This window comes from Symphalangus syndactylus, chromosome 22 (assembly GCF_028878055.3).
Source record: "Symphalangus syndactylus isolate Jambi chromosome 22, NHGRI_mSymSyn1-v2.1_pri, whole genome shotgun sequence".
NCBI classification, from domain to species: Eukaryota; Metazoa; Chordata; class Mammalia; order Primates; family Hylobatidae; genus Symphalangus; species Symphalangus syndactylus.
This window is the reverse complement of record NC_072444.2, coordinates 66,909,243-66,932,809: the sequence shown is the minus strand read 5'-3', so window position 1 is coordinate 66,932,809 and position 23,567 is coordinate 66,909,243. Positions and strand designations below refer to the sequence as shown.

Here is a 23,567-nt window from a genome sequence, read left to right as displayed (position 1 = left end):
GGATACTTGGGACATCTGCATGTAGGTACCATCGAATCCTACAGCCTGTTTACAATATAAAGTAAAACATTAACCTTTTTTCCATTTTGATTAAAGCTATCTAAATATTTGCTACATAAAATTGAGTTATATGTCAACAACTCTTAGCAATGATTTGAGAAGAATCTCAGGTTATTATAGATGTACTTTAAAAGCATCAAACTTTAAAAAAAATAAGGTAACTTGTAACGCAGACTTCTTGAATTTAGTAGTTACTACAGCCAAAAAGATAAGATTTTCCAGAACAATCTTGATTAGAAATTGTCTTCTTCTGGCTCCATAATTTTATTGATTAGGCCATGTGTTCAATTTTGGCTTGGAAACTGTGAGTATCATAAATAAAAAGTGTGGAAGGGGAAGTAGAGGGCAGAAGAAACTGGCCTGAGAGCTACAAAGAGAGCCAGGCAGTTGTCACCATGACATCCCTGAGGCTATAACCTGCTTTCACTTGCAACCTACAGCTTGAAGCATGATTGGTTTTAGCAACTCCCCAGCCAGATTCAGACCTGGTGACTAGATGTCTTTTAATATATATAAATTATATATATTAATGTATATATATATATACACACACACAGACATACACATATATATACACATATACACATATATGTATACATATATATACATATATACACATATATATATATTATTTTATGTGATCAACAGAATATGTTACTTTTTCTGAGCTGTTTTCCCAATGGCTATATGTATCTTTGTGGAAATGTCCAAGTTGATTAAACTCCTTAGCTTTAGATAAGTAATATCAACAATCCTTTGACCAATTTTACATGTTATCCAAATATCAGTCAATTTGTGATTATATATTTATATATACATATACTTTTTTATTTTTCAATTCATTTTATAGGCTTTTCAGGCAAAGCTCAGTAAAGAGCATAGAAACCATTTTCTATCATTTCTATTCACTTTCTTTCACCAAGAAAAAATTAGGTTAGAATCAGTTAGGATTAATATACATCTAAAAGTACAAAATTGACATTTCTTTTAGAAGTACATGCATTTTATCACAAGGGAAAATATAAACTCTAAATAATAATCATATATATTCTTGGTCGTTCTGTGTTCAAGGTATTCATCCTCTTCTACTTCTTCTGTTGTATACCTGAGAATAACTTGATCTTGACGCTCATTTTTGTGGTTGTTGTTTTAGAGTAGGGTTTGCAGAATGACATGAATGATACCCTGGGTAAAGTCTATTTACATTGCAGAATGTAGCAATAAAAAGTCATAAGTGCATTTAATAATCTTTTAACCATAATTTAACTTTGTTAGGATTCATCCATAAAATCACATATTTTTACAAATCTTGGTAAATATATTTAAGTCCAAATGTCACCATTTTTTTTTTCTACAAAGAGAGACTTGACATAAAATTAAGGCATTCTATTTATTTAGGGCTAAAAGGCACTTTTTCTTTTGAATTTTTCTTGTGATTCAAAAGTATAATTTTCATAATAGAAAAACACTTTTAGAGGGCAAGACACATTTTCTATCTGAGAGAATTTTTTTTTACTTAAAAAATTAACAATGTTCTAGAGAAGTTAGTTTTGTAAGTTTTTCTTTAAAACAAACTTTAAAAAAATCTAAAAGCCCTACTCTAAGTAAATGTCACTTATGACACACTTACTTAGTACTTACTCTATGACAGGCACTGTGCCCAAATGGAGCTGTTGACAGCCTCCCAAAAGCAATTCCGAGTGTGAATTAAGCAGGGCGCTTTTTGAAGAAAGGTACGTTTTTCTCATCTTTCTTTCCTTTTTAAAATTTCTTTGCTTCTCTTTACTGTTTTTTTCTGTAATTTATTATATGAGGGCCATTTGTCTATAAATGAAATAGAAAAATAGAATAGAAAATAGAATAGAAAAAGATAATTAGTCTTCTTAAAAAAAAAAAGTGAAACAATCTCCCCCTCTAAAGTAAAAAACAAAAAGAAATAAACTTGGCCTAAGATAATATAGCTACTAAGTACTTTTTTACATTTTAACATTCATTCATTTTATTAACGTACGTATTATGTCATAGGGTTCTGGCTTCTCATCTTCTCAGCTCCCTGTCCATGGCCCATGCCCAACCTCTATCTTTATCATTGTAGTATCCTGATTACTTCAGATATAAAGACGTATTCCACGGCAGAAGGACCAGGGAACAGCCGAGATAGGAGATATTAAATAAGTTCAAGGGAAGAAGTGGAAAGCCATTAATCAACAGTAAGGCAAATTGCCTTTGAGTGCCTATTATAGGAGAAAGCATTATATAGAAAGAACATTTCTGGGGGGTTGAAAATTATAAAATGCTAAAGGCTACATAAAAAGTAAATATAAGAAAAAATATGAATTGGATATGCAGTTGGAAGTTATTATTTAAAGGGGATAAGATGCTCGAAAGGGTCACAAATAGGTCTTCATTAATAGCTACAATAAAAATAAATAAATAAATGAGTTGAATGAGTTTTTCGAATTCTCTTTTTGCCCTGATTTTGTGTGACCTCCCAACATAATAGAGTCCTTAGAATCTAATGAACATGTAAGCATGTATCACTGTTGATATTTCTGAAAGTTCTTAATATTTCTGTACTTGCTACCAAGTTCTAGATCAAAGTATGTTGTGATTTAAATATATTTTGTGATTTCTTATTCACTGTTGAATTCTAATAGAAATTGGGCTTTCTCTATGACTAGAAGACACTTTCCAAGAAAGATGCAGCACTGATTTTACTGGGTGATCCCATTAGTGGCCTTTCTGTGTCATGCTTGTGGTTTCTGAGAGGATGGTTTCCAAGCTGATCCTGGAAAGTCAGTCCTTTAGCACAAGAATGATATTAATATTTTATTTAGATTATATGCTATGGTCCTGAAAGAATTATGTTTATTGTCCTTATTGCTATATGCATGGTCTAAATACAGTGTCTGTCACATAATATATAGATATTTAGTGAATGAATAAATTCATATTCTCTGAGCTACCACTTCTGTGAAGTAAAACAAACAAACAACAACAACAAAAACTAAAAGAATACCAACAAAGCTGACTACATAATACAGGAAGAAGTCAAGAAACTTTATTCAAGGTCTATTTCTGATATGAATAAAATGTGTGACCTCAGACTAGTCACCTTTTCTTTCTCTAAAAATTTTTCATTCGCAAAATACGGTAAATTGGAGTAGATTATCTGAATGTTCCTCCCAGCTCCAGCAATCTTAAAGTCTCTAATTACGATTAAGGAGCAGCAAGATGACGACCAGAAAGAAGGTCAGAGATCAATATTCATAGGTAGAAACATGTCTGATGCATATTCAGACAAAGTGCATCCTGACTGTGTCCACTGACAATCAACCCTCCACCTGATACACTAATTCTGTTCTGGATCTGGAGAAGGCAATGTGGAGGTCATATTGAACACACATATGTCAGGGTCTAAAAGTACCAAAGCAACATACTTTATAATCAGCAACTGACTTAAAACCCAAGGTCTAATTCCATGTGAGTGGAGTGACAAGGATTTGGTGAATTGTTGACATTTTTGTATTACCTACACAGGGATGGCAATATTACCAATTTTACCTTCTCTTGACATATCCAAAGAGCAAAATAGGATTTACATCTTCAGACTATATTATTATTATGGATGTCAATCCCTTAAAAAACGAAAAAAATGATATAACTTTTAGTCTTTCAAGTCTTCTGCTGGCTTCGTCTAAATCTGTAGACTCCTTTTATTTTTACTGTCAAAAGTTTATCAAACAAGAGTCGGAAAAAATCCAAATAATCAAATCAGTATTAAAAGCTTATATTGTCTTCTGAAACTTATAATTGCTATCAGTCATGCTTTTCGCCATAATATTTTTGTCTTAAAACATTTACAGATAGTAACAGTAAAGAGAAGCTGAAAATATAAAAAGAGAAGACCAATGTAATTGTCTTGGAAATAGTTTTACTTTCCAGATTTAATTAGTTAATTGTATCACTCTTAATTTTCTTTTCAATTGTGCATACCTCCTAATAATTGCTTAATAGTAAGAATTAAAGTTACACCAAAATCTTATTTATCTCAACCAAATCTTTATATCCTAATTGAGACAGTTTGCTGAAAAACAGAACACACTTTTGAAGAGAAGCGGTTAAAAATGTGCATTGAAATGTTGCAGTTTGAGAAATAACTTGCATTTAAGTTTTTTTTTTTTCTTAAAGGCTTTCTCCAGAGTAACTCTGTTTCAAGTTAAAGAACTGATAATGTTTCCTTAATAATCCTTTCTCTCTCTCTCTCTCTCTCTCTACCTCCTCCACCCCGTCTCTCTCAATCTCTTCCCTTTCTTTTTCATCTTGTGTCTGCTGCTGCCTGGCAACTTTTCTGTCTGGAAAAAGGCAGGCTAAGAAACTTAGCAGGCCTTGCAATGATAGCTGCAGAAATCCTTAGCAACCCAACTTTCAGGCCAACTCTCCTTCACACACATCTCTTCCATGAGACAGACTGTCAGCTCCAGCTTGTTTAGACACACGTCTTCTCCCTAACTTATGACGTTCAGATGTGTAGCACAAATTGTTACTATCTACGGTAAGAAATCCAATCGCACAAAAATAATTAAGTTAGCAGAAATGAAATCTGATGTTTGATCACATGTATGGAAACTGTGGCTCTAATTGGGAAGTGTAAGATTACCACTGACTGATAATTAGCATTCGTGTGTTGTTTTAAAACAAAAAGGAAGAATGATGGGTTCTACTTTGTTTAATTTATCTTAATGAGAGATTTCATAATATTCTATAGTTTGATGAATTAATTTATTTAACTTGTCAGTGTTAATAACTCTGATTAGAATGAATAAATTATAATGGATCCTAGTAACAAACAAAATTCAAACGCTAACTCAAGCTTTTCTCTCTTCACTAATAGTGAACTTTATTAATTTATTTTTTCATTAAAGCAGATATTATGGGGAAACAAAAGTATTTCATAGAAAATTATACTTAAGCTTTTTTGTTTATTTATGATCCATTAAAATTCAATGGTCATTTAAAACCTAGGAGCAAATTATTTAATTTTAAAGCTCAAATTTGTTCTACACTTTTATCAACCTCACTGATGCTCATAGAAACCAATCTTCTTTTATAAACTTGTCATTTTCAAAGAATATCTGAAAGAAGAACCACTTTATATAAGAGATTTGATGTGGGACAGACAATTTTATCCCATTTCATTTTGACACTGGCTTTATTTCAGTTTTGGAGCAAATATATATCTTCTGCTTAATATTTAATCTGTTTATTACATATTTTGGCTTCTTGGTATGAATCAGTGTCCTTAGTATAAATTTTAGTCTTAAAAACCCTTAACAAGCATTTAAACTCATGTGTTGTTGTCCACTTAAGTTCTGGTGCATACCTAAGCACCTACACTTTCACCAAATTTTTGAGAGAGGTCTTATACAATTTAGGTCTTTATTAATCATGGTCTTAAAATAAAGCTTCATTTTTTTTTTTTTTTGAAATGGAGTCTCACTTTGTCGCCTAAGCTGGAGTGCAGTGGCGCGATCTCAGCTCACTGCAACCTCCGCCTCCCAGGTTCAAGCAATGCTCCCGCCTCAGCCTCCTGAGTAGCTGGGACTACCGGGGCGTACCACCACGCCAGGCTAATTTTTTGTATTTTTAGTAGAGACGGGGCTTCACCGTGTTGGCCAGGATTGGTCTCAATCTCCTGACCTCGTGATCCCCCCACCTCATCTTCCCAAAGTGCTGGGATTACAGGCATAAGCCACTGTGTCCAGCCTAAAGCTGCAAATTTTATTTTATAGATAATACTTCATTGAGATTCATTCACGGTGGAAATTAAGCTTAACATGTTACCTTTTATTGGTGCCCCAGCCTATACTTTAGTAACTAATCTTCCTTATTTACTATCACTATTTTATAGTAACTGTTTTGAGTCCTATGTTATTCATGATTACCTACTTAATTGGTGATTACTTAAGAATTCTATTTTGCTTTATTATATTGGTCACAATGTACAGACAATGAATTTTTGATTTTTTTTCCACTCAATGAAATAAAAAAGTCAACCAGATGATCTAAAAAGATCATATGCTTTTTACTCTGGCTAATTCATTTAACAGGCTATTAGCAGGCTCTACGTATTTGGAATGTAGTATATTTAGAATAAAAAATCTCCTGAGTATTTGCTACTCTTACGATCTTTCCTAGCTTTTCCCTTTTCCAAGCTGACCATGGAATCTGGGGCTGCTGCACGTACTGCAGAAGTGAATGAGTCAGTGATTTTTAATCATAGTACTGGGGCACTTTAGTATGTGGTAAAAGTCTTTGGTGGGTCATACTGTTCTGGGCTGCTTTCCTTTACCTTGCAGTGAAGTGGAGGGCGATTGGTGGTAATCTTTCAGAAGAGGAAGAATCTGGATGTCCTTAGTATGGTTTATAAGCCCTCCTCATTTTCTTGCCAAGAGTTAAGTGGATACAGATCTCCTAATAGCTGACCTTCTAGTTGACTGAATGGGATCATGTAAGAAAGACACTTGCTACGTTGTCCCAGTGAATAAGTTTGTCATACAATACAGAGGTCTGTGGACCCTCGAGAAAGAAACTTGGCACATTATTCAAATCTCTCTCTCTCTCTCACACACACACACACGCGCGCACACACACATATTCTTTAAACTCTGCCACTCATTTCAAAGTTTGTGAATTTTCAGTACGAAGTAAGATATATTTAAAAAATCTATCGTTTTATTCTATATTGTACACTTTATTATGAAATAATAAAAACATCTAGGAGAAATTAGACATGTAACAACTTTAGAAGAAAAGAAGCATACACTTCTCTATTAAAAATACAAAAAATTAGCCGGGCGTGGTGGCGGGCGCCTGTAGTCCCAGCTACTCGGAGAGGCTGAGGCAGGAGAATGGCGTGAACCCGGGAGGCGGAGCTTGCAGTGAGCCGAGATCATGCCACTGCACTCCAGCCTGGGTGACAGAGCGAGACTCCGTCTCAGAAAAAAAAAAAAAAATAAGCATACACTTTTGAATGTAGGAGTCATATTTCAAACACTAAATGGTTGTATTTTCAAGGGAAAGTAAACTTTATAATTTAAAATATGGAAAAAGTGACATAAAATACATTCATAATCACAGAGTAAGAATAAAAAGGTGAAATTCACAGATTATTGACAATGTTCTGCAGAGTCACCTCTGTGTCCTTTGATCTAGTCTAGTTTTAACGGCTTCAAAGGAGCATCTAAAGATGTTTCTGGATAATTTTACTCTCATAAATAGGTAGATCGTACTGCTGGCATTCAGTTATAAGTCTCAAACAGCAAAGTAAACAAAGCTTTTAAAGCATCTTCCTTCACTTTTCAATCGTTCTCTTCCTTAGTTCTGTTCCCTTCTCATAGTTTGCCTCTCCACTCATGTCCAGTTTCAAAATAATAAATACAAAACCTTTTCTTGTTCTTAGAAGAGAATTCCTGATGTTTCAAGGAAGAAAGTAAGTCTTCAACTATTAAGATTTCTGAGTTTTAATTCCGTTGCCACTTTGGAATGGCAAACTGAAATTTTAGGGATTGGGATGATCACGTTGTGAACTCAAGTGGTCATAAAAACAACTTTACTAATATTATTACTCCAGTGATTCACGTTGATGCCTCCGATGGCTCGGGAAAGTTCTTACACCACCCCTGTAGTACATGGAAAAGGAAAACAAAACAAAACACAAAACAGAAACAACAACAAAACCCTCAAAGCCTGTTTAAAATGGCTCGAAGTACCCTTTTAAAGACAGAACCCCAGAGAAAAACGCTGCCAATTCGTTGCTTTATTGTTCCCTGCCTGGGGACCTCAATAGCCTTTTCCATTAACCTTCCCTTCTTACGCAACGTTTAATGACTTTGGGGGTTGTTTTGCTTTTTGTTTCTGCTGAGTCACTAAATTTTGCCTCTTTGTCCCCAGGTGCTGCTCAGCATAAAAGTTAAAAGTGCAATTCAGGAAGCACTGGGATTCTGCGTAGAGCCGAGGAAACCATTTCCCTAAGAGAAGCTCTGTTCCTTGGCTTGTCCTCCCTTCCCGGGAAGGAAGCTTCCGAGGAACGAAGGGATCAGCCCGCTTTGCCTGCAGAAGCAGCCCTGTGCTTGGCTGAGGGTTCCCAGCCGGCTGTGAACGGCGAAGTATTGTAGGCGCCTGGCTGGCTCAGCCCAATGCAGAAGTCTCTCCCTTCTCCAAAGACCCAAATCCCTACAGACCCAGCTTCGAGTTACTTTCCCTTCAAGGGGATTAAAATAATTGTGATTTGTGGCGCTCTCCGTTCGCGGTGGTATTTTCCTGTTGTGTTAAATGCCTCTTACTAAGTAATAGATGTGATTTATGTGGACGACGAAGGGGTGTGTGGTGGATTCGGTGATTAATCAGTGAATTCCCATCCGCTGGCATCTCTCACTGCCCCTCTTGCGTGATGTAAGATCAGACGTACCCTGCATTGAAAAGTCAAGACACACGGGCGGCTCGCTCGCGCTCACACACGCTCTCCCTCCTCTCTCCCGCACGCGCGCATCCCTCCGCCTTCCGCATCCTGCTCCAGGCAGGAGAAGGCGGACCGGCTGGACTCATTGAGCTGAAGAATTTCCAGTGACATTTGTAAATGACGCCGCTCGATTCCGGGCTCCAAGCGGCCGCCGCCGCCGCCTCCGGGCCGAAGGTGCCGCCGAGCAGTCTCCAGCGCAGGCTTCCTTACCGGGCGACCACAATGTCCGAGTTTCTCCTGGCCTTACTCACTCTCTCGGGATTATTGCCGATCGCCAGGGTGCTGACCGTGGGAGCCGACCGAGGTAAGGAGAACACCTCCCCGCTCCCCTCCCCTGGCTTCCTTGGCTTTCCTGCTGGGCGATGCTTGCAGATAAGTGAGTGTGAAACTTAAGTCCTTGCAGCTCCGCTCGCCGGGACCGGGTGGCCACCGTGCGCTGGCCCCGTGGGGGGTGAGAGGTGCGTTGCGGGGGTTTCTGAACCAAGTGCCAGAGTCCTCGGCACCCCCCGCCAGCTTTTCCCTTTGGCCGTTTCCCGGTCCCCATTTTGTCCCCTCCGGGAGTGTGTGGACTTGGCTGTGCGCTTCTGTCCGCGCATCCTAAGCGCTGCAGATGTTGGGATGAAAATTCGCATTTCAGAAAGACTTCCCTCCGCGATGGCGCTCAGCTGCGAGCTTTTGCGAGCTCCAGGTTCTCCGCGTTAAGCGTGTCCGCCCTCAGCTTAGCTCCCAGGTTAACTTCCTTACCTGCTGCATTAGAGGTCTGTGGAGCGAGGAAAGCGCCGATTCAAGCCCCTTTAGTTTCTATAGCCCCTTCCTGGGGGCAGACTGGGGTCAGAGTTCTGTCATCAGCGGAGAGGCTTTTAGGGCGATTCCGGGCGCATGCACCTGCTTGAACTTGACTTTTCCATTCTGAGGGTCTGTGACACTGCCCAGGTGCCCTGAGGGGCTACCCCACCCCTGGAGTGCCTCGCTCCAGTCTGGCGCTTTGCTTTTCCTTTTCTCCAAGTAGCTAGTGAATGGTAGAAGTTTAGAAGGGAATGGATATGGGGAGCAGAGGAGAGAGGAGGTAGGAATTAGAATAAGCCGGGATTCTATAAACTTTCCATCTGGAAAATCAAGAATCCCTGTGCGAGTTTAATAATCTTTGACAACAGATGCACTGGTGAAAAAGGGAGGAAAATACTAGATGAATATTTAGGGCATTGGCCCTGGCCTTGGGATGGTTAACTGGTTAAAGTAAAATCAGAAGTATCATAGATCTTTTTTTTAAATCAGAAAATGAGCTTATATTGACTGGTATATTTCAGCTTTAGCTTAAATGAGAGAGAGAGAGAGAAAGAGAAGAAACCCAGATCCCAATGCCAAGCAAATAGGCAAAATGTTGCATTGGGAGATTTAGTTATTGTATTTATATGAAGCAGATTATGAATTGACAAAAAATATTGCTTCATTATAGGAAAGAACAGGGGAATGGACTGTAGTGTTTCTATTCAACCTGCTGTTGGCAGCTAGATTCTAGCCTTTATAACATACCCACACGTGTGATTTCCTCTACCAATGGTGGGACTAATCTGAGTTCCTTTAGGAAATCTGACATTTACTGGTGATAATCTTTTAAACATATCATTGCCACCTAACCATAGCTTCTGAACTTGCTCAACTTGCCTTGAAGTTGGTGTGGAAAAGTGGGAAACTATACTGATGAAATGGAAGCACATAGCTCTCCTTGAAATGATGATGTCTTTGATCTGGAACAATCAGCTCTCAACCTTTCTTAGGAAAAATGTTTGAAGTTGGACCAGAGCAGATGAACAGAATGGAGCTTTTCAGACCAGTGTGCTAGCAAAATATAATGGTACTGGCAGACTACTGCTATTGGGCTCTTCCTGATTGAGTCTCCAATCTCCAGAAATTTGACTTCATCCAGAGCTGAGTTCTCAATGCTTTTGTATACATTTATGGGGATAGAACTATTGCTACCATGATTGGAGTAAATATCTAAATAGAATTGTATATAGAACATAAAAAATACCCCCAACTTTCTTCTGAGATAGAATATTAAATAACTAAGAGGATTATATTTGGTGCCAATTTAGTTTCATGAGGGAGAGGAACATCTAAGATAGAAGCAGAGCACATGGTAAATGATTGCTAGTTTTTTTTCTAAAAAATGAAATAGTGTCGTGTTGTATCACCACGTCCACATGAAGTACTATATCAGATAGCACAAGTAAAAATAATTGTAGACCAGCACTTTACCACTATTATATATTTAACACACTTGCAAAACTGTTAGAAAAGAGCTAAAATTCTCACAGTTACCAAAAGTGAAAAGGATGGGCCCCATTTGGAAAAAGGAATTTTAAAAAAGAGAGAAATCTTGTTGAAAGTTAAGAAAGAAAGTGTTACTGCATTATGACAAGCTTCCCTCACTGATATGCTGAAACAGAAGATATGGGCATATAAACTCAAGAAAGAAGTTAATGAGATGTAACTTTCTGCACAGGCTTATGTCAATCGTCCTTGAATAATAGAACAGGCATGTGAATTACACAGGTGCGTTTTGTAGTGCAAGAGCTAACTGCTTGACAAAAAATGAGAATTCACATTTAGGTTCTACATGTACTTATTGTGTAATAGGTAGCTTCTCGAACTGTATGAACTATATCAGAAACGTTTGTATTACCTTCTAGCTGTGTTTTTCCTTTATACATTCGTAAGTGCAAACACTGTATTAAATAGAAAAAGGCTTGAAACCAACTCGTATGTTTATGTTCAAACCATATACATGCACTTGTCTTTTAATTCCTTGTTTATTTTATTAGTTTTTATTGATTTTCTACAGAGCTAAACTAATGTACATGTAAGTTTTTATTACATTCTATCACATCTTAAAAAGGAAAAACCTTTGTAACTCTTAACAGCCAAAATTGGAAGATAAATCAGATTCACTTAAAATCAACTAATTTGTCATGTAACAATGTCATATCATATCAAAGTACTGCTTGATAAGGATTAAAACTTAAAAGGAAGCATATCTTAAAGTGTCAAATTTTCTGAAAAGAAAAGGGATTGAGAGGCCTAATGCTAGTCTCTATTAAATTCTCCAGTGTGATACAATGTGGAGGCACATTTCCAAATAATTAAAGTTCATGCTGTTATAGTCATTTTAATGTATCTGTATAGAAAACCATCTAATAATGGCAATGAAATTTATATCAAAATTTTAATCTCCCCTCAAAGAAGAATGAACTGTGATTTATGTCTGTTTATATGCCACAGATAACATTAAAGTTTTGTTCTGAAGAGGTTGCTAATCTTTGAATTTGTTCTCTTTCTCTCTTCTCAAGCTCAAATTTAAACTGAGTAAGAGAGAAAAGAGAAAATCAAAAAGGTAAAGAAAGAATTTAAATGTGCTAAAACAATAAGAAAGAATGTGAATTGCAGAAAACAGAATTCAGGAGGAAAAAAGGAGTTAAGAGAAAGCTGAAGATAAATTTAGGAAAAAGATGAGTGGGTGGGTGGATGGATGGATGGATGGATTCTGCCATACATCAGAATCTGAATCAGTATTTCTTGAATAGATTAAAATACTTGAGATAAAATAATTTCTTAAAATGTTTTTATCTCGTTATTAAAAACATTATATGAAAATATTTACAGTATAAAAATAATTTAAGGAAAGTGCCACCAGTGTGAATCTGAATATAATTAGACCTCTAAGAATGGAGAGAGACATGAGAATATTGCAGAAAAATTAAATATTAACTGTGCTAGAATTACAAATATGGAAGTGATTTTTTAAAAACGTAAGTGAAGGTAAAGGAAATTTTCTTAGAAACGGTGGTAGATGAGTGATATGGTTAATATATTCTTAGGATTTAGATGACACTTTCTAAATGCTACTTGTCTTTCAAGGTGGAGGTATGCAGAAATACTTAGTTTGCAAATCTATTGCATCCAGGACATTAGTTTCTTGCCAGTTACCTTGTCAATTTCTTTTCTCAGCCTAGGGGATATCATAAAAATCAGCTCCATTTAAAGTCACCTGAACTGAACAGGACTTGGTCTTCTGAAAGGATTATGATGTTGAGGGAACTTTATATCTTCTCTCCATTCTATATATTAATATGATCCAGTTTTTTATGTTTCTGCCGTTAATTTTTGTATCTTAATATGAAATGTGCAACTCTCCTTCCCTTTCCTTCAGCATTTTCCTGGTTATAGGAATTCTGCGTAGTAAAAAGTTCCAATCAAACATGCTGATAGATTTCTCTATCTTCTGTGGCTGTCTGTCAAAACAATTCTTGTACAAAGGAAACACTTGTCTTCATTCTAGATAGATGCATTCAAAGAAAATAGAATTAATCCTAAAAGTTAAACATGCCTGTGCCAACATGATATCATTCATTAAACTAAGTTAGTAGTAAGTGGAGCCCACCTATACAATTGCCCCCAACCCCGTTTTTATCTCTCTCTGTGTGTGTTTATGTGTGTGTGTGTATATCTGCTTTAAAATGGCTTTCCTTGGCACAAACGCCATTAAAAATACTACTCTGGCTTGAAAATTGGTGATGGTTTTTATGAATGAAACTTTTGCTTTCCAAAACTCCAGATAAACATGTCTATTTAGCTGGACAAAAAAAAAGTGAAATGAAAGAAAATTTGAGTTATTTTTTGACTCATAGCATGTAATATTCTAATACGTTTCAATATAACAAGTATTTTGTTTTAACAGAATCTGAGTGTGTGGCAGAAACACGTGTCAAAATTATCTGTTTTTGAAATGAATATAATTATGGTATACCCAATGCTTATAATTTGAAGCAATACATTTAGTAGCAGAATGCTAAAGAAAATAAAGCCAAAGATTGAGTTCCATTATGAATTAATCAGAATATATGCCCAGCCAAAGTCCTATGAGAAAATACCTATGTCTACCTTGGATAGTTTTAAAACTTTTCTTAAATTTCTTCAAGAAACCTGGCTTCCCCTATATAATCCAAGAATAATGACCAAAACTATCTTGATGCATAGAAAGGTCAAATAAGAAGGCTTTTCTTTTGGTTTTGGCAGAGGAGGGGAGAGAGTAGGAAAAATTAGCTAACCAAACAGAAAAATGTCAAGGGATGCTTTTTATTTTCTTCTGTGGAGTTGCTATACATTTTCACATGGATAGCTATTCCCAAATTTAACCTGTATCACAAACCATCGTCTAGAGACATAAAAATGAAATTGCAACAGAGCAATCACAAATCGTATAGTCTACAGGCCTTGGGAACATTCTCCAGTTATTTTATTTTGGAAGGAGATTTGTACAACTTACTAGTTTTTTGGGATAAAATATTATTTAAACAGTAAATAAGACAAAAAATGAAAATATCTCTAAAACTAATTTGAGTTTTTAAAAGTTGGTTTTTGGACTAATTTCCATATGTGAGTTCCACTGGCACAGAATGAGTGTCTTTACCTCACTCACTCAATTTTGAAAAGTATGCAATAGTATTGAATCTCTGTTCTGGCTCTTCAGTGCTCTCTCATTTGAATAACATGTCAATCTCACCAAGCACATCTGAACCCTCTATTTTAGAGAAAGGAAAATGAAGGATTCAGGAGATTCTGCCATACAGCACAACAAGTAAACTTAGATCTTCAAAATGTATACGCTGTTTTTTTTCTATTTGTCTTCTATAATCTGCCCTCACAATTTTAAACCTATATTTTCCTCTTCATAAATGATCAGATGGCCTCCCTTTTTCCCCTGGCACAATTACAAGGCCAAGTTAGAAAATATGTATTATGTATTGCTCTGTTCTAAATTGAGTGATATTAAAATGTAGAGTCAGTCTCACTCTCTCCAGCTCTCTTTCTCTCCATCCTTTCGATTTAGGCTATCTCTATACAAGCCCACATATTTTGACTGTGCTCCCTGACTAAACTAATTGATGAAACTGACTGGTAACTAAATGGAAATCAAAACTATTAAATAATAGCCATACATCCTGTAAAAAAAAGTAAGACTGGTCTTGCAGGAAAAGCCTAAACTGAGATTCTATGAAGAAACAATAACAACAACATATTTCCCTGAAAGAATTATGCAACACATTTCCAGTTTGCAGAGCAAATCATATGTGCTTTTGCTGTTGTGTCTCTCATACCAGGCAAGTGAAATACTTTTGGTAGTAACTACGTATTTATACAATGGGGTATTATACAAGTTTAAAACACTATTAGAAAATAAATAAGTATTCTGAATTCATTTGTACTCAAAGAGAATTTACTATATTGAAAGTGGAAATTTATTATTTTTCTGTTTGTCTTTACTTTTTAACTGAATTTGTATTTCTCCATTTTGTGAAACATTAAAAAAATTTAAATACATTCCAAAATGTGGTTTCAAAGATTTTCTCTCAGTAAAGAATATATATAGTGGAAATCATTCATAAATTGGACAACAGGATTAAATGCTCTTTTAAATATGACTATAATAATTTTCTTATGCAGTCACATTAACTTAGTTTTAGTCTACAATTAGGTACCCAATTATGATTTTTAATAATGCAATGGCATGAATAAATAAATGAATATACCCATTTGTTGATCTTATTCCCTATTATTTCAAATTTGTAAGTATCATTAGTGGAAACGAGTAATGCTCATTTTGGAAATAATCATATTTCAACATGATTGGGGTCTACTCAAGCGGGAGGGTGGGAGGAAGAAGAGGAGCAGAAAGGATAACTGTTGGGCACTGGGCTTAACACCTGGGTGATAAGATAATATGATCAACAAACCCTTGTTACACATGTTTACTTATGTAACAAACCTTCACATGTATCCCCAAATCTAAAAATAAAAAAAATCATGTTTTTCTATTGTTCAACAACTCTACTCATATTTGTTTAATAATGATGTATTGTCTACATTTGGGATTTCTTCTTAAATATTGCAGAATAGTTGTAAATATGTAACCCTTTTCAAAGGTGTCTTTACCTTTAGAAAAGAAAGAAAATTAATTTTGATTAATACATTTGTACCATAGATTTATTTGTTTAATCTTATTTTTCTCAAATATAAGCTTGTATATAAAAGTTTCTCAGATATAAGCTTGTGTATTTAAAAGTTTCCATTTAAACATGAATAATATTATAACTATATCCTTTACAGAAGTTGACAAAATACCTTTTCATATACAATTTCCAACTTTGTTAAGAGAAAAGTAACAAAAAAAAAAAAAAAAAAAAACTTCTTGAAGAAGATAGATCATGTTGCCTTGCTAAGACACCGACATTACATTTCATCTCACAATACATTCTTATTAACAGTCAGACATCTCTTCCTGAGTTGCATACACCTCATTGTCCTGACTGGCTTAGCCTTCAGACCAAAGGCAGGTATTGTTGAAACATGACCTCATTTTAGTCAAAAGAATATGTTTCTTCTTTAGGTAAGATCAAGGTACCACCTATCGTCTCTTGTTTTATTCTTGCAATCAATAGGACATCCCTTCCTAACTTTTCCACATTGCATTGACATCCTTCAAGACTTCCAAGACTGCTTAACTTTAGAAATACGAATATATAATTCCTTAAGAATTTTTCTACCGCTGAGTTTTTCTTTAATGACGATTTGTCATCTTAGCCCTTTCTTCTTAAAATGAGAAAAGATAACTAAAAATGAGTTTTGGGGAGAAATGAAACTTAGTTGTGGTTGCTTTGTGTGTTCCTAGCATATCTTAAGATATTTGTGAGAAAGAAAAGCTGTAGGTGTAATGCTGATAACCGAAATGTGTTTAGAATCATCTGTTTTCTTTCGAAACTAGGATGTATAAAAAAAGGAAGAAAAACAATGCCAAGAAAGAGAACTTTGATAGTCAGAATTTATTGAAGCTTCTGTCCACTACTGCTCAGATCAAGTAGCTGAGCTAATTGGAACCTTAAACTTTTGCCAAAATAGATATTATAGAGATTTAAAAATGATTCAGTTTTTAGAGTATCTAAGACATTTTGTGCATTTCCAAAGCTTTTAATGCTATATTTTTATTGGGACAAAAATGTTAAAATAGCAAGTGTTCTTTATTGAAATATTCCACTTTATTCAACTCTATTAACTTTTAAGGCATTTTTTCATGACTAAGATCTGGAAGTACAGTGATAATGATACCACCTCATGAGCGAGATTCTTGCCTCATCAGGTGAAAGCACTACAGATTGTGCCCACTGCGCATCCATATTTTTGAGATTTTCATTAAGCATAATAACTACATCAGATATGTAGATGGAATTACTGACTCAGAATTCAGGCACTCTTGCTGAGCGCCCTTGTATTCACGTCATTTCTAACACAAAGACTAACAGTTCAGGAGCACTATATTGATGTCCTGTAATACAACAGCACACTAATCTTATTTGCAAGAAAATTTGATGACTATCCAACATGATCAACATTTAGTGTATCTAAATCTAAATGTTGAATTTAGATATACTAAATATATCAGATATTCAGAACTTAAACCTTCTCCTTTGCCCGTTGTTGTATTACACTCAATTCTACAGTTCCTTCTACTAGCACGTTTTCTTCCTATTTTCACTTGCTAGTGATCTTGTCAAATATTTAGAAATTAATCCTGACAGTGAAAGAACCAACATCTTAGCACATTTCGACTTTCTTTGCTATTCTCATTGCTAGGAGAACATAAAGTAATGAAGGGCATGAGGGTTTTACCTTCTGTGTATTTTCATCTGGGTGTCTGTGAAAACACCACCAGAGTTTTACAGAAAATTGCTCCGACCCATTCTGAGAAGATAAACATGCTATGACCCTAACATTCTGTGAGTGCACACAGTGTAATGTCTGTGAAAACACATCGCATCATGTATTGCATTGCATAAATACCTATTATTTTATTAATTATATTATTTGCTTAATATGTTACTAATAGCAAGAAGCTCTTTACATTTTCAGCATACCTTCACTTTATATTCACATTGTTTTCCTGCTGAATCACATGATCCTTGAAGCAACTCATATAGTTGCTGATCATTCATGTGTTTATTTACTCATTTGATAAAGATGAGCAAATAGGTGGTAATCACTATTTTACGTGGTGGGAATGAAGCAAGTGAACGAGGCAGACAATGGAACTGGGCTGACAGGGCTTTAGTGCAAGAGGAGACAGAAACAGCAAACAAATAAATAAATAAATAACATCCTTACTAAAAAGAAAGAAAAATAATGTAATGTGACTGAGGACAATGCAATTGTGAGTCGTAGTTATAATCACAGAAGGCCTTGTTGAGTAAGTGACATATTTGGTAAAACTAAGTGACGAGAGGGGACAAGCTCTGAGCCGTCTAGAGGGAGGAATTTTCTATGCAACCCTTGAGAGGAAGTTGTGATTTTGGTGTTTTAAAGAAAGCAGGTCACTTTGTCTGAAATAAACTGTGTGTGTTTGGAAGAGAACAGAGGTCGAGAAAGCCATATTTATGGTGAAGTCAGATTAGGTCAGGTAGGGTCATGCGGATCAAAGTGAAGCATTTGGGTTTGGTTCTGATTTTGAGCAGCTACTGGCTGTCTAATCAGAGGTGAAGGTGATGCAACTTACCTTTTAAAGAGGTCATGCTTGGTCTGAAAAGGACAAGCAGGGAAGTGATGAATCCAGTTCAGGGATTATCAGATTCATCCTGGAAAAGATGTCGATGGCTTGAATGAGGGAGTAGTAGTGGCAATAAGGACAAGCTAGAACAGAAATTTGCATTTTTAGTTTAGAAAGATTTTCTATAAGAATGAATGCAGCACCATTCTATGTATTAGGGAGGATAGGCATGAAATAAAGCCTCAAAAGATAATCTTTGGAGGAAAGGGTTAATATTCTAATCAGATAATAAATTATTTTAGGCTATTTTAAATGGGTACATTCCATTTTGCAGTGCCTTTTATTGATTTGTGTAAAACATGGTTCACAATAAAAGTCACATGATGGTCATATGTAGGCCCTGCAATATTGTTTACTTTCTTATTGCTTTTTCTTTTATATTTGAGAATTATTAATACCATGTTGCCTAACACTCTGTGTTTACCTATGCCATGTCTGTAAAATGGAATTAATTGAGTCTGACTCACAGTATTCTTTAGGGAATTAGTTAAAATGATACACTTAGCAGTGTTTTAAGCATTGGCAAATATGGAAGCAATAATTTTGCTGTTATTTCTATCAATATAAACCAGGATAATAGCAAAAGAAACAGGCATTGGCCTATGAAGACTCAGTTGGGTTTGTTTGTTGAAGAAATTTGCAGTGTTTTAAAGAAAGAGCTCCTTTTCAATTGTCCCTGAATTCTTGACATGATTGAGAAGAGTTTGTACTGACACTCAAGTTCCTGCTGGTGAATACTTAATTGGGAAAAAGGGAAGAAATTGTAACAAAGCTATTATTGGCTGTATTCATCACCCTCCCTGGAAATTCCAAGAAGACTGTAGTAAAGGCTGGGCACGGCGGATCACGCCTGTAATCCCAGCACTTTGGGAGGCTGAGGTGGGCAGATCACCTGAGGGCAGGAGTTTGAGACCAACCTGGCCAACATAGTGAAACCCCGTCTCTACAAAAAATACAAAAATTAGCCAGGCATAGTTGCATGTGCCTGTAGTTCCAGCTACTCAAGAGGCTGAGGCACGAGAATCACTTAAGCCAGGGAAGCAGAGGTTGCAGTGAGCAGAGATTGTGCCACAGCACTCCAGCCTGAGCAACTAAGTGAGACTCTGTCTCAAAAAACAAACAAACAAACAAAAAAAAAACTGTAGTAAAGAAGTGAGTGGTGAGGATCTACCAGGTTAGAAGAACCTACCAGGTAAGAGTTTATGACATATGGTTATTACCTGTTGGACAATTAGAGCCCTTGGATTATTCTTATGTATCTACACATTCATTGAATAAACATTGTAGTGCCTGACATGCTAACATGTACCAGCCTCAGTGTGGTTTATAGACTTGGAGGCAGAAATAACCACCCTATTAAAACCAGAACTAGAAATAAAAACACTAGCAATTGTACAACTTTGGATTGTCAAGGAAAGTTTGCTTGTGGATATGGATCAAATGGTTTGGGGTCTATTTAGTCCTTGTTGAAGCTAAAACGGAAAGAGAGAGTGAGAGGAAGAGAAAGACAAAGGAGGAAAGTTTCATAAAACTGATTGAAAGCAAAAATATCACAGCCTAGAGAATATACGAAAAAAAGAGAAAGGAAGGCACTATTTGAAGGAAATACTGTTACTGTTAAGCTGATTTTATTACCCTGGGTCCTAAGGTATTTGAAGATTGTTTTGGCATTTGGTTCCTATGATTTTTTTCATTGCTCTGTTTTGTCTTTTGGTGTTTCTCTCCCATTCTCTACTTTGAGAAAAAGTGAGAGTTTAGGTTTATAAGTTGATATTCAAATCTGCATTTCAGAGTACCAGCTTAATCCCCAAAATATCTCACTCAAGTTTGTTTTTAGGTTATGAAGAGCATCTATACGGAGTGCCAAAAAGGCAACTTGGAGTAATCAACCCTTTTAAACACTATTTACTTTATATTGCTGGACCTGCAGCATTATGGAAGAATATACTTTACTTCATCCAGAGAAATTACCTTGGAAATGCTACATGATCATTACGAGTAATATATAAGAAAATAACCTGCTTTCTTAGTTTTCGAGCATGGTATATTTTTAGACTCAAGGGAAGATATACTAAACATGCATTAGGTTAAAATGAAAAGAGAGTCAAAGCTCAGGCATTTAAAATTTTAGAAATGCCTAAATAAAATATTGAAGCAAAAGATCTCAACTAATTTATTTGTTGTGTAAAGAGCTTACACGCAGGTTTGGTAGATATTTGCTAGATGCATGTGTAGAAATCTAATTTGTCGCTTTAAGTTTACTTTTCATTCATGTTGTCAAACCCTGTTTGATAATTTGGCTCCAAAATTTCAATGCTAAAATCAACATTATACCTCGAAATAAGTTAAATATGAAACACGTACCAAAATTATATTAAATTTTACACTGACTGAACCAAATGAAATTTGAAGCTGGAGATTTTGCATTAATATTTAATTTGGGACTCACTGTAAATTTGTTTGCTGTGTACTTTAGCAGAGGGGTGCCAAATGTTTGGAAATAAATTGATCTAAGTAAATAAAAACAGCAGGAAGTGGAAGGGTTACTTGTATATGTGTGAATACGAGGTATGATTTATGCCCCCTGACTAGGACTCTGCTCATATCACACCAAAGTCTGCTGAAGGGCTTTTTTCTTTCATAAGGAAAGTACTATGGGAACGGGTTCAAAATGAATATAAGGGAGTTATTTATATATTAGGTAAAGCAAAAAAATAATAATTACTGACTGCACACTCACAGTTAAAGTCATTTGGGCAGGAAATGCTGACCCCTTGGAACAGATCATAAACGCGCTGTAAAGAGCCAAGGGAAATAGCCAACGCGTATTCAGATAGCTGTTAAGCCGGGGAGACACCTGAAAAATCTAGCAATAGCATGAAAGTCACTTAAGTAAAAAATAAACTTTCAGAGGCTGAAGCTACTTGAATTTACCAAGATTTAGAGATGAATGCCAAAGAGGATCAGTCAAACTCTTCCATGCAAAAAACAACAGTAATGGCTCCATCACGACATTGTAAACCCAAGCCTGACAGTCACTATGCAAGTGAGAGTTGAGTGCAATTTGTAATAAGAATAATAACATTTCCTTAAAAAGCAGAAAAAAAAAATCATATAAAGCAACCCAAAGTAGGAATCCTGCCCTTTTCCTTCCCTTCTGCAGGCGAAATAAAATGATTGGCAGCTTTACTTCTATGGTTTCATAGAGAGAAATAGGGTTGACTGTGGCTTCTGAGATTCCTAGACTCAGAGGAAAAGGCTGCTTAAATTTCCTTGCTCATCATGTCAAGCAATGGCACGCAGATGTATTCGACTGATCTTTATGAATTGAAAGTCAAGATATAGGGCAAGTTTTGCAAACACAAAAGCATATAGCAGCCAGGCTGGTCAGAAGATGATGTGGGTGACTTGTAAATTGGAGAAAATCCACACTGTCCGAAAGGGCAGCTGATATCCAACTTGAGCAGAGTCTGGCCTTGTGTGAATGTGGGCCCAGGGTTACAGGCCTTTAAGACTGGCTGGGAATCTGAATTTTTATGCAAAATGTCCTAAGTTTTAAATATTGCCTATCAAGACAAAGCAGAAAACACATACACAGACTCTCTCTCTCTCCCCCCCCACACACACACACAAACACACACACAAACACACACACACAAACACACACAAAAACACACACACAAACACACACAAACACACACACAAACACACACAAACACACACAAACACACACACAAACACACACAAACACACACACAAACACACACACAAACACACAAAAACACACAAACACACACAAACACACACACACACAAACACACACACAAACACACACAAACACACACACAAACACACAAAAACACACACAAACACACACAAACACACACAAACACACACACAAACACACACAAACACACACACAAACACACACACACAAACACACACACACACACAAACACACACACAGACAAATAAAAATCCACCGTGGGAACCAATAAAGCAAGTTGCTGGATTCAACATTGAGGCTAACAGCCTGTGGTTTACTATGTAACCCCTGTGTTGCCGATATCAGTAGAAGGCTGGACTGGGTCACAATGAAAACATATTTTACTTGGTGCACTGCAGGCAAAAGATGGCCCTAGAGAGCCTAGCATAATGGCTAGATATTTTGACTGGGCTATTATGGCAGGATGTGGGTTCAGAAAGAAGAATACAAGGATGAATCCTGCATTTCTGCCTTCACATCTTCCTCCCCCTTGCTAAACATGAAGCGGAATCGGGGGAAAGAAAGTGGATGCAGAGAAAATCATTAATGACCCAGCAGAGGGTTAATGATATTAGACCCAATTGTGACTTAACGTAGGATCATGTTTCTGAAAGTGCTCTAAGAAACAAAACTCTCGTAATACTAATGAAGAAATGCTAAGCGGAGATTTCAGCCTTAGCACTGCAGGGGCCTGGGGAAAAATATTCCATGTGGGAAGTAACAGCACGTGGTGGAAACAACATTACCGTGTCACACACACATTGTTAGTGAAATGTGGAAGGAAATAAAGAAAAGACAAAAGGGGAGCAGAAGAAAAATATAGCAAAGGGAAGACAGCAGAGATATGATTCTGATGAGTAGACAAATTCTCATACTGAGATACAAATGAGATCACATTTAGGTTTGTATTTTATCTTTCCGTTCCTTGGGAAGCTGTGGCTAAACAAGGGCCATCCGTGTGCTCTATTACCACACACTGACTTCAGACTTCATACGTGTGTTTCACATAAGAATTAGTTTATCCAAACTCATTATTTGACAAAGTATTTTTTAACTTTATATTTTGATATAATTTTAGACTTACAGAAAATTTGTAAGTCTAATACAGAAAGTTTCCATACACCCTTCAAATAGTTCCCCAGATACTAACATGATACATAACTATAATACAATATTAAAACAAAAATGTAGCATTGGCAAGACAACATTATTAATGAGGATATAGATTTTATTCATATTTTACCAGTTTTTTCCACTAATGACCTTCTATCCCAATATCCTACCCACGATGCAATGTTCGCTGCATTAAATTGTCATGCATCTTTTGATTCATCCAGTTGGTGAGAGTATCTGTCTTTCATTTACTTTTATAACCTGGGCTTATTTGAGGACTGCTGGTCAGTTCTTTAGTAACTGTCCTACAATTTGGCTTTGTCTGATGTTTTCTCATGATCAAATGGAAATTATGCATTCTTGTCACATAGAAATGTGCCCTACTCAGTGTACCCTTGGGAAATGCATGACAATATATCCTATTATTAGTTATGTTAATCTTGATCAGTTGA

General features: G+C 36.1%; 1 protein-coding gene across 2 annotated transcripts in view; it reads left to right on the top strand.

Moving 5' to 3' along the window:
- Positions 1 to 7,820: 7,820 nt before the first annotated feature.
- LRP1B (LDL receptor related protein 1B) overlaps positions 7,821 to 23,567 on the top strand; it is a 1,943,477-nt gene continuing 1,927,730 nt past the window's right edge. For both annotated transcript variants that reach the window (XM_055261032.2, XM_063631317.1), the window contains exon 1: positions 7,821 to 8,885. In XM_055261032.2, the coding sequence (XP_055117007.1) occupies positions 8,699 to 8,885 (187 nt within the window). In that variant the 5' untranslated portion in view covers positions 7,821 to 8,698. The remainder of the gene's footprint in view (positions 8,886 to 23,567) is intronic.